This window comes from Coregonus lavaretus (genome assembly GCF_964263955.1).
Source record: "Coregonus lavaretus genome assembly, chromosome: 28".
Lineage (NCBI taxonomy): Eukaryota > Metazoa > Chordata > Actinopteri > Salmoniformes > Salmonidae > Coregonus > Coregonus lavaretus.
In genome coordinates, this window is record NC_140015.1 from 15611181 (window position 1) to 15624127 (window position 12947).

General features: G+C 46.3%; 1 protein-coding gene across 1 annotated transcript in view; it reads left to right on the forward strand.

The window, feature by feature from the left end:
- Positions 1-12947, forward strand: part of LOC311104356 (myoferlin-like) — a 60017-nt gene that overhangs the window by 12037 nt on the left and 35033 nt on the right. The window contains exons 4-8 of the mRNA XM_084146171.1: positions 8906-9014; positions 9655-9751; positions 11233-11399; positions 11945-12073; positions 12621-12683. Coding sequence (XP_084002297.1) covers positions 8906-9014; positions 9655-9751; positions 11233-11399; positions 11945-12073; positions 12621-12683 — 565 coding nt within the window. The remainder of the gene's footprint in view (positions 1-8905; positions 9015-9654; positions 9752-11232; positions 11400-11944; positions 12074-12620; positions 12684-12947) is intronic.

Sequence of the window (12947 nt, forward strand, 5' to 3'; positions counted from 1 at the left end):
CTAGCCCCGGCCCACTAGCAAGCGCAATCAACAGCCGTGCCTCCTGCTCGCCTGTGCTGTAGCAGCCTACGAACTGCTCCCGGACTTACTTAGTGCTGTTCACTGGACCTTATGATCACTCAGCTACACAGCTAATGCCTGCTGGACTGTTCCTTTACATGGTACCCCATCCTGTTTATCTGTTTAGCCTCAGCCCAAACTTTTGTCGCCATTACCAGTTGTTGTCTTAGCCCTCTCGAATAACACCTGTGATTGCGTTATGCCTCTCTCCCATGTCAATATGCCTAGCCTATTGCTTTTTGGGTTAGTTCTTATTATACAATTTCACTATAGAGCCCCAAGTTCCGCTCAACCAGTCTCAGAGAGCTCCTTTGTCCCACACCCATACACGCAGAGACCGGCTCAATCGGTACCTCCAGTGATGCTATCTCTTTCATAGTTACCCAATGCTTAGGTGTACCTCCACTGTACTCATATCCTTCCATATCCTTGTCTGTACATAATGCCCTGAATCTATTCTACAACGCCCGGAAATCTGCCCCTTTTATTCTCTGTACCCAACGCACTAGAAGACCAGTTCTTAAAGCCTTTAGCCGTATCCTTATTATATTCCTCCTCTGTTCCTCTGGTGATGTAGAGGTTAACCCAGGCCCTGTAGCCCCCAGTATCACTCCTACCCCCCAGGCGCTATCATTTGTTGACTTCTGTAACCGTAAAAGCCTTGGTTTCTTGCATGTTAACATCAGAAGCCTCCTCTCCAAGTTTGAGTTATTCCTCCTACCCCCCTCAGCCCCCAGTTGTGCCCTGGACACCATATGTGAATTGCTTGCCCCCCATCTATCCTCAGAGTTCGTACTGCTTGGTGACCTAAACTGGGATATGCTTAACACCCCGGCCGTCCTACAATCTAAACTAGATGCCCTCAGTCTCACACAAATTATCAAGGAACCTACCAGGTACAACCCTAAATCCGTAAACATGGACACCCTCATAGATATCATCCTGACTGATTTACCCTCTAAATACACCTCCACTGTCTTCAACCAGGATCTCAGCGATCACTGTCTCATTGCCTGCGTCCGTAATGGGTCCGCGGTCAAACGACCACCTCTCATCACTGTCAAACGCTCCCTAAAACACTTCAGCGAGCAGGTCTTTCTAATTGACCTGGCCTGGGTATCCTGGATGGATATTGACCTCATTCCGTCAGTAGAGGATGCCTGGATGTTCTTCAAAAGTGCTTTAAGCATGCCCCATTCAACAAAATCAGAACTAAGAACAGATATAGCCCCTGGTTCACCTCACACTTGACTGCCCTTGACCAGCACAAAAACATCGACTTCCGTGGCCTCCAACTGCTCTTAAACGCTAGTAAAACTAAATGCATGCTCTTCAATCAAACGCTGCTTGCACCCGCCTGCCCGACTAGAATCACTACTCTCGGCGGGTTTGACTTAGAATATGTGGACAACTACAAATACCTAGGTGTCTGGTTAGACCGTAAACTCTCCTTCCAGACTCAGATTAACCATCTCCAATCCAAAATAAAATCTAGAATCGGCATTCTATTTTGCAACAAAGTCTCCTTCACGCATGCTGCTAAACATGCCCTCTTAAAACTGACTATCCTACCGATCCTTGACTTCGGCGATGTAATTTACAAAATAGCTTCCAACACTCTACTCAGCAAATTGGATGTAGTCTATCACAGTGCCATCCGTTTTGTCACCAAAGCCCCATATACTACCCACCATTGTGACCTGTACGCTCTCGTTGGCTGGCCCTCACTACATATTCATCGCCAAACCCACTGGCTCCAGGTCATCTATAAATCACTTCTAGGCAAATCCCCACCTTATCTTAGATCATTGGTCACCATAGCAACACCCACCCGTAGTATGTGTTCCAGCAGGTATATCTCACTGGTCATCCCCAAAGCCAACACCTCCTTTGGCCGCCATTCCTTCCAGTTCTCTGCTGCAAATGACTGGAACGAACTGCAAAAATCTCTGAAGCTGGAGACACTTATCTCCCTCACTAACTTTAAGCATCAGCACCTTACCGATCACTACACCTGTACACAGCCCATCTGTAATTAGCCCCACCAACTACCTCATCCCCATATTGTTATTTACATTGTAATTTATTTTGCTCATTTGCACCTCAGTATCTCTATTTGCACATCATCTTCTGCACATCTATCACTCCAGTGTTAATACTACATTGTAATTATTTTGCACTATGGCCTATTTATTGCCTTACCTCCATAACTTACTACATTTGCACACACTGTATATAGACTTTCTATTGTGTTATTGACTGTACGTTTTGTTTATTCCATATGTAACTCTGTGTTGTTGTTGTTTTTATCGCACTGCTTTGCTTTATCTTGGCCAGGTCGCAGTTGTAAATGGCTTACCTGGTTAAATAAAGGTGAAATAAAAATAAATAAAAAAAGTTGTGGGACCTGGGTGTGTTCAGTGCTGGGGGTTGACTATCCTCGTCTGCAGGACAGTTTGAAGAGGTGTGATCAGACTCACTCAGGATGGGGGAATCGTCACAGAGAGAGAGCTTTTCCTGCTGTGCTCTCTCTTTGATCCCGTAAAAGTCCTGCTGGAACTGCATGAGGATGCCCTGCACCCTTACGGTCCCAGACTAGTACACGTTGACAGAGGTTGTTTCAATTTCCTCAATGACTAGTATTCTGAGTTTCCACCCTGGGCCAATACCCTCTCTCTTGACATAGGGGTAGTGTGCTCTTACAGCACTGTGCCATGCCAGGGGATGGTCTGTGTGGAAAATTAAGTTGCTTACGTTCCCCTCTTTGTAGCAGTCAGCAAATAGTGTCTCTGGATTGTCCTTGAGGAGCTTTTTTTGTACTTATTCCGTGCAGTGTTATTTTTAATATTCATGGAGTACTGTATTGTAATGACCTCTGCACAGGGATAAGCCATGGGAGCCTGCCATGGGCTCAAGAGTTTTCACACATCTGACTTCACGCTTCAGTGCTGATTGAAGTTGCAGCCAGGTCTGTTGTGTCCTAGCAGCTTGGTTTCTTAGTATACTTATTTACTTAGCTTTATATAACAAAATGACCTGGAGATTACTGTCTTTTACTTTTTGGCTTCAGAAGTAGCTTATTTCCAGGTTCCTGTCACACCCTGGTTCTGGGACTCTATATGTTGAGCCAGGGTGTGTTCATTCTATGTGGTGTATTTCTATGTTGGGAGTTCTGGTTTGTTTATTTCTATGTTGGCTAGAGTGACTCCCAATCAGAGGCAACGAGTGTCAGCTGTGGCTGGTTGTCTCTGATTGGGAGCCATATTTAAACTGTCTGTTTTTCCCTTTGTGTTTGTGGGTTCTTGTTCCAGTTGGTTTTGTGTTTTGTACCGTGGACTTCACGAGTCGTTTGTTGTTTTGTTTACTGTCCGTGTTTATCGCTAATGATAAATAAACATGTTCGTTCATCACGCTGCGCCTTGGTCTACTTCCTACGACGATCGTGACAGAAGAACCCACCATACAAGGACCAAGCAGCGTGTCCAGGAGCAGGCAGACTGGACATGGGAGGAAGCGCCGGGAAAGGAGATGGAGAGGTTGGCGATGGCCCAGGTGGGCAAATCGTGGTCCTGGGAGGACATGCTCAGGGGCAAAGGGCCATGGTCTAGGATTAAGGCCCTGGCGAGAGAGGAGCAGCGGCGTCAGCAGTGTCATCGTCGGACGGACGAGAGGCAACCCCAAAACATTTTTAGGGGGGGGCACACGGCATGGGCGGCTGGGCAGCAGGAGGCTGCCACAGGGCGATTTGGAGAGGAGGCCACCGGGTTTGGGGGGCCAGAAGGCAGGTTGGCGGAGCCTGGATGGAGAGCGGAACCAACTTCCCGTACTCAGGCATGGCAGCATGGGACTGGGCAGGTTCCGCGGTATGCGGAGCGGCGTTCTGTGCCACGAGTGGTCCGGCATAGTCCTGTACGTCCTGTGCGAGCACCCCCACGTGTCGTGCGAAGGTGGGTATGCAGCCAGGACGGAGTGTGCCGGCTCAACGCTCGTGGTCTCCAATGCCTCTCCGCGGTCCCGGATATCCTGCGCCAGTGTCACGTGCTGTTATGCCAGTACGGGTACACAGCCCTGTGCGTCCTGTGCGGATGCCTCACACCGAGTGTGTGAAGGTAGGCATTCAGCCAGGACGGGTTGTGGCCGCTCTTCACTCCAGGTCTCCTATCCGTCTCCACAGCCCGGTCCGGCCTGTTCCTGCTCCTCGCACCAAGCCTATGGTGCGCATCGCCAGCCCGGCCCGGCCTGTTCCTGCCTCTCGCACCAAGCCTACGGTGTGCGTCGCCAGCCCGGTCCGGCCTGTTCCTGCCACTCGCACCAAGCCTACGGTGCGCGTCGCCAGCCCGGCCCGGCCTGTTCCTGCCACTCGCACCAAGTCTACGGTGCGCGTCGCCAGCCCGGCCCGGCCTGTTCCTGCCACTCGCACCAAACCTACGATGTGCGTCGCCAGCCCGGCCCAGCCTGTTCCTGCCACTCGCACCAAAGCTACGGTGCGCGTCGCCAGCCCGGCCCGGCCTGTTCCTGCCACTCGCACCAAGCCAGGGGTGCGAGTCGTCAGCCTGGTCCAGCCTGTTCCTGCCACTCGCACCAAGCCAGGGGTGCGAGTCGTCAGCCTGGTCCAGCCCGTTCCTGCTACTCGCACCAAGCCAGGGGTGCGAGTCGTCAGCCTGATAAAGCCCGTTGCTGCTCCACGCACCAAGCCAGGGGTGCGAGTCGTCAGCCCGGTAAAGCCCGTTCCGGCTCCACGCACCAAGCCAGGGGTGCGCATCGTCAGCCCGGTCCGGCCCGTTGCTGCTCCACGCACCAAGCCAGGGGTGCGAGTCGTCAGTCCGGTGAGGCCCGTTCCGGCTCCACGCACCAAGCCAGGGGTGCGCATCGTCAGCCCAGTCCGGTCCGTTCCTGCTCCACGCACCAAGCCAGGGGTGCGTATCGTCAGCCCGGTCCGGCCCGTTGCTGCTCCACGCACCAAGCCAGGGGTGCGCATCGTCAGTCCGGCACAACCCGTGCCTGGGTCATCGGTGCCTAATCAGGTACCGCTCAACTGCTCCACAACGGAGCTGAAGCTAACCGCTCCTGCTACGTCCAGTTCAGCTCCAGCCAGCGGGGCCAGACCGGACCAGGGGCGCTATGGGGGGATTATTGGAGGGTGGTGGGCAAGCCCGGAGCCAGAACCGCCGCCGAGGAGGAATGCCCACCCAGCCCTCCCCTGTTTTGCTCTAGTTGAGGCGCGGTCGCAGTCCCTTTTAGGGGGGGGGTACTGCCACACCCTGGTTCTGGGACTCTATATGTTGAGCCAGGGTGTGTTCATTCTATGTGGTGTATTTCTATGTTGGGAGTTCTGGTTTGTTTATTTCTATGTTGGCTAGAGTGACTCCCAATCAGAGGCAACGAGTGTCAGCTGTGGCTGGTTGTCTCTGATTGGGAGCCATATTTAAACTGTCTGTTTTTCCCTTTGTGTTTGTGGGTTCTTGTTCCAGTTGGTTTTGTGTTTTGTACCGTGGACTTCACGAGTCGTTTGTTGTTTTGTTTACTGTCCGTGTTTATCGCTAATGATAAATAAACATGTTCGTTCATCACGCTGCGCCTTGGTCTACTTCCTACGACGATCGTGACAGCTCCGCTGTGTTTCCTCTACAGGTTTTGGTTTGTTAGAAGTTTTTTCTTGATAGTCCTTGGTAGTAATAGTCCATTCAGGTAATTTAGTCCAAAATCAAGGTTTTAGGTAAGGAATTTTGATTTGGATTAAAGGTTTTGAAGTTGAGGTTAGTATCCTTGCGAAATTTATCAAACTCTAATTCTATCTTTTGCAGAAGAACTCAGGAGCTCTTCTCCTACTCTAGACTCTGCCTGCTCTCTCTCTCTCTCTCTCTCTCTCTCTCTCTCTCTCTCTCTCTCTCTCTCTCTCTCTCTCTCTCTCTCTCTCTCTCTCTCTGTCATGCATCAGTGTGTAGCAGTAGGACGGAGTCAAGCGCAGGACACAGAACTTGGTCAACGACGTACTTTACTTATCACAAGTAAATAAACATATCCTCGACGCAGGGAAGAAAATACAGACTCACAAAGCAAATGACAACAAGACAACGAACAATCACGCACAACACCATGAGAGAACCAGAGGGTAAAATAGGGAAACAAATTAACGTACATTGGAACCAGGTGTGTGCAATAAAGACAAAACAAGTAGAACACAGAAACATAGATCGGTGGCAGCTAGTACTCCAGTGACGACGAATGCCGAAGCCTGCCCGAGCAAGGAGGAGGAGCAGCCTCGGCTGAATTCCTCACCTCAGCCTGGTACACAAGGCCAGACTACAGGCATGCCTGTGGTAGATGCTAATTCCTCCCAGCGGTTAGTCTTTCCTCATCCTGTCTTTCATGATTCTTTGCCCTCGTCTATGGGAGTGACTGTTGTTCCTCACTACAGAGCACAGATTCCATTTTTCCATAATGATTGCCAAAATAAACTAAGCTAGGCTGCTGTTTGACAGCTTACTAAGATCACTCAGTTACAGAAAGTCGTCTTCTCGCTACCATCCTATCACTTTGTTTTTCTTGAGTCCCTCCAGTCCAGTACAACCAAAGTGCCTCAATGGTATCAACAATATGTTGACATAAACACACTTCTGTAAATTGTGGCTGCATGGCACAGTGATGGCTATGTATACATAACGGGAATAACTGGTATTGAGCAATGCAACGTGATTCTTAATCATGGTTGATTGCGTAATAAAGAACTCCTGGTACCTTCCTAGTAAATCCTCAGTTCCTCCAAAAGGGACTTTCGTCAGATCTGTGTGGCAAATATAACTGCTCAATAGGACTTGTTGCTAGGTTTGTCAATTCTGAAATAAGTTAAAATGAGAACTGGATACTGCCTGTGATAAGTAAAAAATATATATATATATTCATACATTCAGTACCAGTAAAAAGTTTGGACACACCTACTCATTCAAGGGGTTTTCTTTATTTTTACTATTTTCTACATTGTAGAATAGTAGTGAAGACATCAAAACTATGAAATAAAACATATGAAATAATGTAGTACCCAAAAAAGTGTTAAACAAATCAAAATATATTTTATATTTGAGATTCTTCAAATAGCCACCCTTTGCCTTGATGACAGCTTTGCACACTCTTGGCATTCTCTCAACCAGCTTCACCTGGAATGCTTTTCCAACAGTCTTGAAGGAGTTACCACATATGCTGAGCACTTGTTGGCTGCTTTTCCTTCACTCTGCCATCCCACGCATAATATGCCATTTAGCAGACGCTTTTATCCAAAGCGACTTACAGTCATGCGTGCATACATTTTTTTGTGTATGGGTGGTCCCGGGGATCGAACCCACTACCTTGGCGTTACAAGCGCCGTGCTCTACCAGCTGAGCTACAGAGTACCACCACTCATCCCAAACCATCTAAATTGGGTTGAGGTCAGGGGATTGTGGAGGCCAGGTCATCTGATGCAGCACTCCATCACTCTCCTTCTTGGTCAAATAGCCCTTACACAGCCTGGAGGTGTGTTGGGTCATTGTCCTGTTGAAAAACAAATGATAGTCCCACTAAGCCCAAACCAGATGGGATGGCGTATCGCTGTAGAATGCTGTGGTAGCCATGCTGCTTCAGTGTGCCTTGAATTCTAAATACATCACAGACGGTGTCACCAGCAAAGCACCCCCACACCATAACACCTCCTCCTCCATGCTTTACAGTGGGAACTACACATGCGGAGATCATCCATTCACCAACACTGCGTCTCACAAAGCCATGGCGGTTTGAACCAAAAATCTCCAATTTGGACTCCAGACCAAAGGACACATTTCCACCGGTCTAATGTGCATTGCTTGTGTTTCTTGGCCCAAGCAGGTCTCATCTTCTTATTGGTGTCCTTTAGTAGTGGTTTCTTTGTGGCAATTCGACCATGAAGGCCTGATTCACACAGTCCCCTCTGAACAGTTGATGTTGAGATGTGTCTGTGACTTGAACTCTGTGAAGCATTTATTTATGCTGCAATTTCTGAGGCTGGTAACTCTAATGAACTTATCCTCTGCAGCAGAGGTAACTCTGGGTCTTCCATTCCTGTGGCGGTCCTCATGAGAGCCAGTTTCATCATAGCGCTTGATGGTTTTTGCGACTGCACTTGAAGAAACTTTCAAAGTTCTTGAAATGTTCCGTATTGACTGACCTTCATGTCTTCAAGTAATGATGGACTGTCGTTTCTCTTTGCTTATTTGAGCTGTTCTTGCCATAATATGGACTTGGTCTTTTACCAAATAGGGCTATCTTCTGTATACCCCCCATACCTTGTCACAACACAACTGATTGGCTCAAACGCATTAAGAAGGAAAGAAATTCCACAAATTAACTTTTACAAAGGCACACCTGTTAATTGAAATGCATTCCAGGTGACTACCTCATGAAGCTGGTTGAGAGAATGCCAAGAGTGTGCAAAGCTGTCATCAAGGCAAAGGGTGGCTATTTTAAATAAAATATAACATATTTTGATTTGTTTAACACTTTTTTGGTTACTACATCATTCCATATGTGTTATTTCATCGTTTTGATGTCTTCACTATTATTCTACAATGTAGAAAATATTAAAAATAAAGAAAAACCCTTGAACGAGTAGGTGTTCGAAAACTTTTGACTGGTACTGTATAAAATGACATACATCATTGCACGCAAACAACAGAGGAAATCTACACCCCTTTATGCAGTAGACTATCAACATAATATATACATTTGTTTAAGTGATCTGGGTATGATATTATTATGTCACTGTACGTGTTTCCACAAGAAAGATTCATATCACATAAAAACAATAGGTTCTCATTACTTTTTACCTCTTTTCCAGATTTATTGGCTCAGCTAAGATCTCTCTACAAGACCTGGCTCATGGTCACACCAAGTCCTTCCCAGCAAAGAACCTGTCCCTGGTCAATGAGAAGAAACAGGATACTGGGGTGAGTTTCTCTATGGCTACACACTTGCGTTACTAAGAATTAACAGCTTCAAGAATGAACAAGATTTATAAACATGTATAAGCGTTTACAATTGGCTTATTCTTAAATGTAAATATGAAGGGTAACCAATAATACACTTTATTGTAGTGACATTATCAAGAGGTTCGGTGCTTTTGGCTTAATGGCTAAGGTGTTGGGTTGAAAGTCGCTGGACCCAGGTTCGAGTCCCGGTCAGAACTATCACACAAATTCCCTACATTGATGTAAGAAGTGGGATGGCACCCATAAGGTCATCGGAGAGGCGTGTACACATGAAGGACTTGGAATAAAGAAGCTTGGGGACATGCTCTCCTGAAGGGAGGGGCTAGTGTAGCGAGTAGCGACCTTAACCCAACACCTAGCGACATCGTCAAGAGTTTCTGGTCTCTTGGTGTAACTGCTAAGGTGTTGGGTTGATAGTTGCTGGACTCAGGTCCGAGTCCCGGTCGGAACTACCCCACGCATTCGCTACAATATCATAACTAGGTTAAAACGTATTGACCATTTATGGCAATTAAAGTTGACAATACTGTAAGTATTTGCAAGTGTGATACATTGTGTTGAAGGAGAATTTTGACATTAAATCCCATCTGTTTTTTAGGCGACCATTAATTTGATGATAGTGTATGAGCCGCCAGCTAACACCACTCCTAACCTTAACAATCAAACTGATGAAGACCAGTCGTATGGGGACACAGGTCAGTTTAACATAACAAATATGTGGCACATCATCTCTTTGTGTTGGTTAAGCAAATGGTCTCCTTCTCTCTTGAGATCAGTTCCAATGCCTTTGACATGCTAATAATGTAAATCAACTCTTACACGTAGTTTTGGAAAAGTATGCAGCTATCTCAGTGGTATGTTTGGGTTTGGTATTGCAATGGTAGCCTGATTCCCAGATTTGTTTGTGTGTTAGCCAACTACTCTATTGTTCAATATCATGTAATAAACAGTTGACTAAAGTACAAACAGATCTGGTAGCCAGGGTTGTGTTCATTAGGGCACACAACAGGAAACATTTGAAAACTGAAAACAAAAGCTTGCATTTCTTATTGGACAAGTCCAGGTAGTCCCTACCTGTTTCAGAGTTTTATTTATCGCCATTAGGTCTCTAATGAATACAACCCAGGTAACCAGGCTAGTGAGGTGGAATCATGTTGTGGTTTTAGGCTTTGGTTGGTAGGAAGTATTGGAGTAGTACTGGCTTGTCTGTGTTCATTACACCTGTGAAAGGCTGCCTGCTGTTTATGGAAATGGTGGATACAAATTAACAAGACAAACAACACACACAGCCTTTTGCAGACTCTGCCACAAGGCAACAGAATCAATAGAACATATTTTCTGGTATATTCCATCTGTTGCTCGCATTTGGAGTCAGTTCCAGGAATGGTTGTTAAGTCATAATATCAGGTTACAGATGGACCTGCAAACTGTATTGTTAGGTGATCTGAAAAAACATGATCAGTCAATGGGAAATATAATTTTACTCCTGGGTAAAGTATTTATTTTTAGGGCTATATTGGTAGAAATGTTACAAATAGGGAGGTTCAGGACCCTCGTAAAACATCATAGTAAATTGGATGCAAAAGGAAATAGCAAAATGGCATTATATTGGGAAAGATGGGTTAATCTGTGGACATCGGAAGGTTGGAGTTCAGATTGGATGGTGGATTGGCCGCTGTGGGTGAAAATCCAGCACTTGAAGAAAGAGGAAATTAGCAATATACCTGTATGTCTAATTCTTTAACTACAGGTACCGTAGATGTGAGCGAAAATAGCTGTAAGTAGCAGTAGAAGTATTGTTGTCTGTTAATTTACTCCAATCAGGGTAGGGATGATAGGGTATGGAAAATAATATATGCAGTATATATATATTTTTTAAATACACACATGACACAAGTACTCTCAGCAGACAATGTGCTGAACACAAGTCACCTGTCGGTAGAGAATAGTGTGTCATCCTGTGTTTAAATGCTTCCAAGCAATAGGCTTGGTTTTCACATTGAGAAAGAAAGGGGATGTGAAAGGAAAGTATGATGTGTTTGTGTGTGTGTGTATGTGTGTGTCTGTGTGTGTGTGTCTGTGTGTGTGTGTGTGTGTGTGTGTGTGTGTGTGTGTGTGTGTGTGTGTGTGCTTGTGTGCTTGTGTGCTTGTGTGTGTGCGCGTTCTGGCTTCCCAGGTGGGGGGGAGGAAGGGGAGGATGGGGAGGAGGTATCCCTCGCGGGTCAGGTGGGGACCCCTGGAGCTCCACCCACACCTGGCCAGCCTGGTAACCCCAACCAGAGGCCTGTCCGGACCAGCCACAAGAGACACCGGGCCCTAGCCAACAAGCCCCAGGACTTCCAGGTAGAGTACATAGCTACCACATGAAGTGCATGTCAAAAGTTTTAAGTATCCTCCTCTCCTCATCTCTCTTTCCTTCATTTGCGCTGATCTGAAACCAAAGGACAGATGAAAGCAGTATGGTGGATGGTGGCTTTCACCCTCCAGTTCTTTCAGATCAGTGGGAGAGGAGAATAGGAAAGGACTATTGAGATGCAGCCCTGGATGGTAGTATGGGGCCCTGTTTAAATACTTATGAAATGCGTCCTTCATCCCATTCTATCTTACTTGAGGTAATCACTAATCTGTATAGGTATGAGAGGTGACAGCAATATGATAACAATGCATTCATCAATCCAATCACTAACAGATCAGTAATTGCCTCAAGGAAGGAAGGAAAAAAGGAAGTAGATATGCATTTTGTAGTAGAACAGCGCCTGCGGGTCCTCTTTGACCTCTCATATTATTGACAAATTAAATGAATGAAAGGCCTAATTAAGGATTTTTGTGTTTGTTGAAGTCGCTCCGTGTTGGTTAAACTCTGTCACACTGTTGTCTTCAATGACCAGATTCGTGTTCGAGTTATCGAGGGCCGACAGTTGCCAGGCAACAACATCAAACCGGTCGTCAAAGTGAATGTGTGCGGACAAACCCACGGAACCAGGATCAGACGAGGCAACAACCCCTTCTTTGATGAGGTAATCTCTTCATAAATCTATGGTTTTAAACTGCCCTTACACTCCAAAATCAAAACCACTAAGGCAAAGTTTCACTTCTCTGATTGCACTGAAGAGAATCTTCATTTCAGTATTTCATCTTTTGATTGATTGGCTTTTTCACCCCTTTAAACGCTTGTCTATTTGACTCCTGCTCCTCTTTTGTCTTGTCCTGCTGATCCCTCTCTCAATGCACTCCTCCTCCTTCTTCTTCTTCTTCTTCTTCTTCAGTGAGTTTTATTCTGATCTTCTTCTCTCTCTGCAACAGTGATATGTTTGAGTAAATCTAAAGCGGAATCCTCAGTTAGATAAATTATCTATCACCCTTGACCTCTCACATACATTTTCTCAACCTTTCCTAGTCAATTACTATACAATTGCTACAGTATGTCTGTATGAAGTTCCTTCAAAATCAAGAGTATAGAAAGCTATGTAAAATGGTAATGGTTATGCCTAACTCTCTACTATGTACATAAATAAACAATGAAAATACTGTATATATCAACATATTTATAAACCCTCTCCACAGATTTTCTTCTTCAATGTCAACATGCTGCCTTCAGAGCTTTTAGATGACTATATCAGTATTCGGGTAAGTACAACACTCCCACTCAGACTGGGTATAGTCTGTATCTTTATACAGTGTGTTCACGAGTTCAGCTTCTCTCCATCTGACGAACATGTCGGAAGGGGTTGTAGTTGATGGAGTATGGTAAGAGGGTTTTGGCGTGGACGGTGGACTGGGATGCCAGAACCCGGTCAGGGATCGGGGTTGGTAGCTGGCCTCCCAGCAGGATCAGCCCCCAGTCATGGACTAAGGTTGTGCTGAGCCTGCTGGCAGAGCCAACCCCCGGCT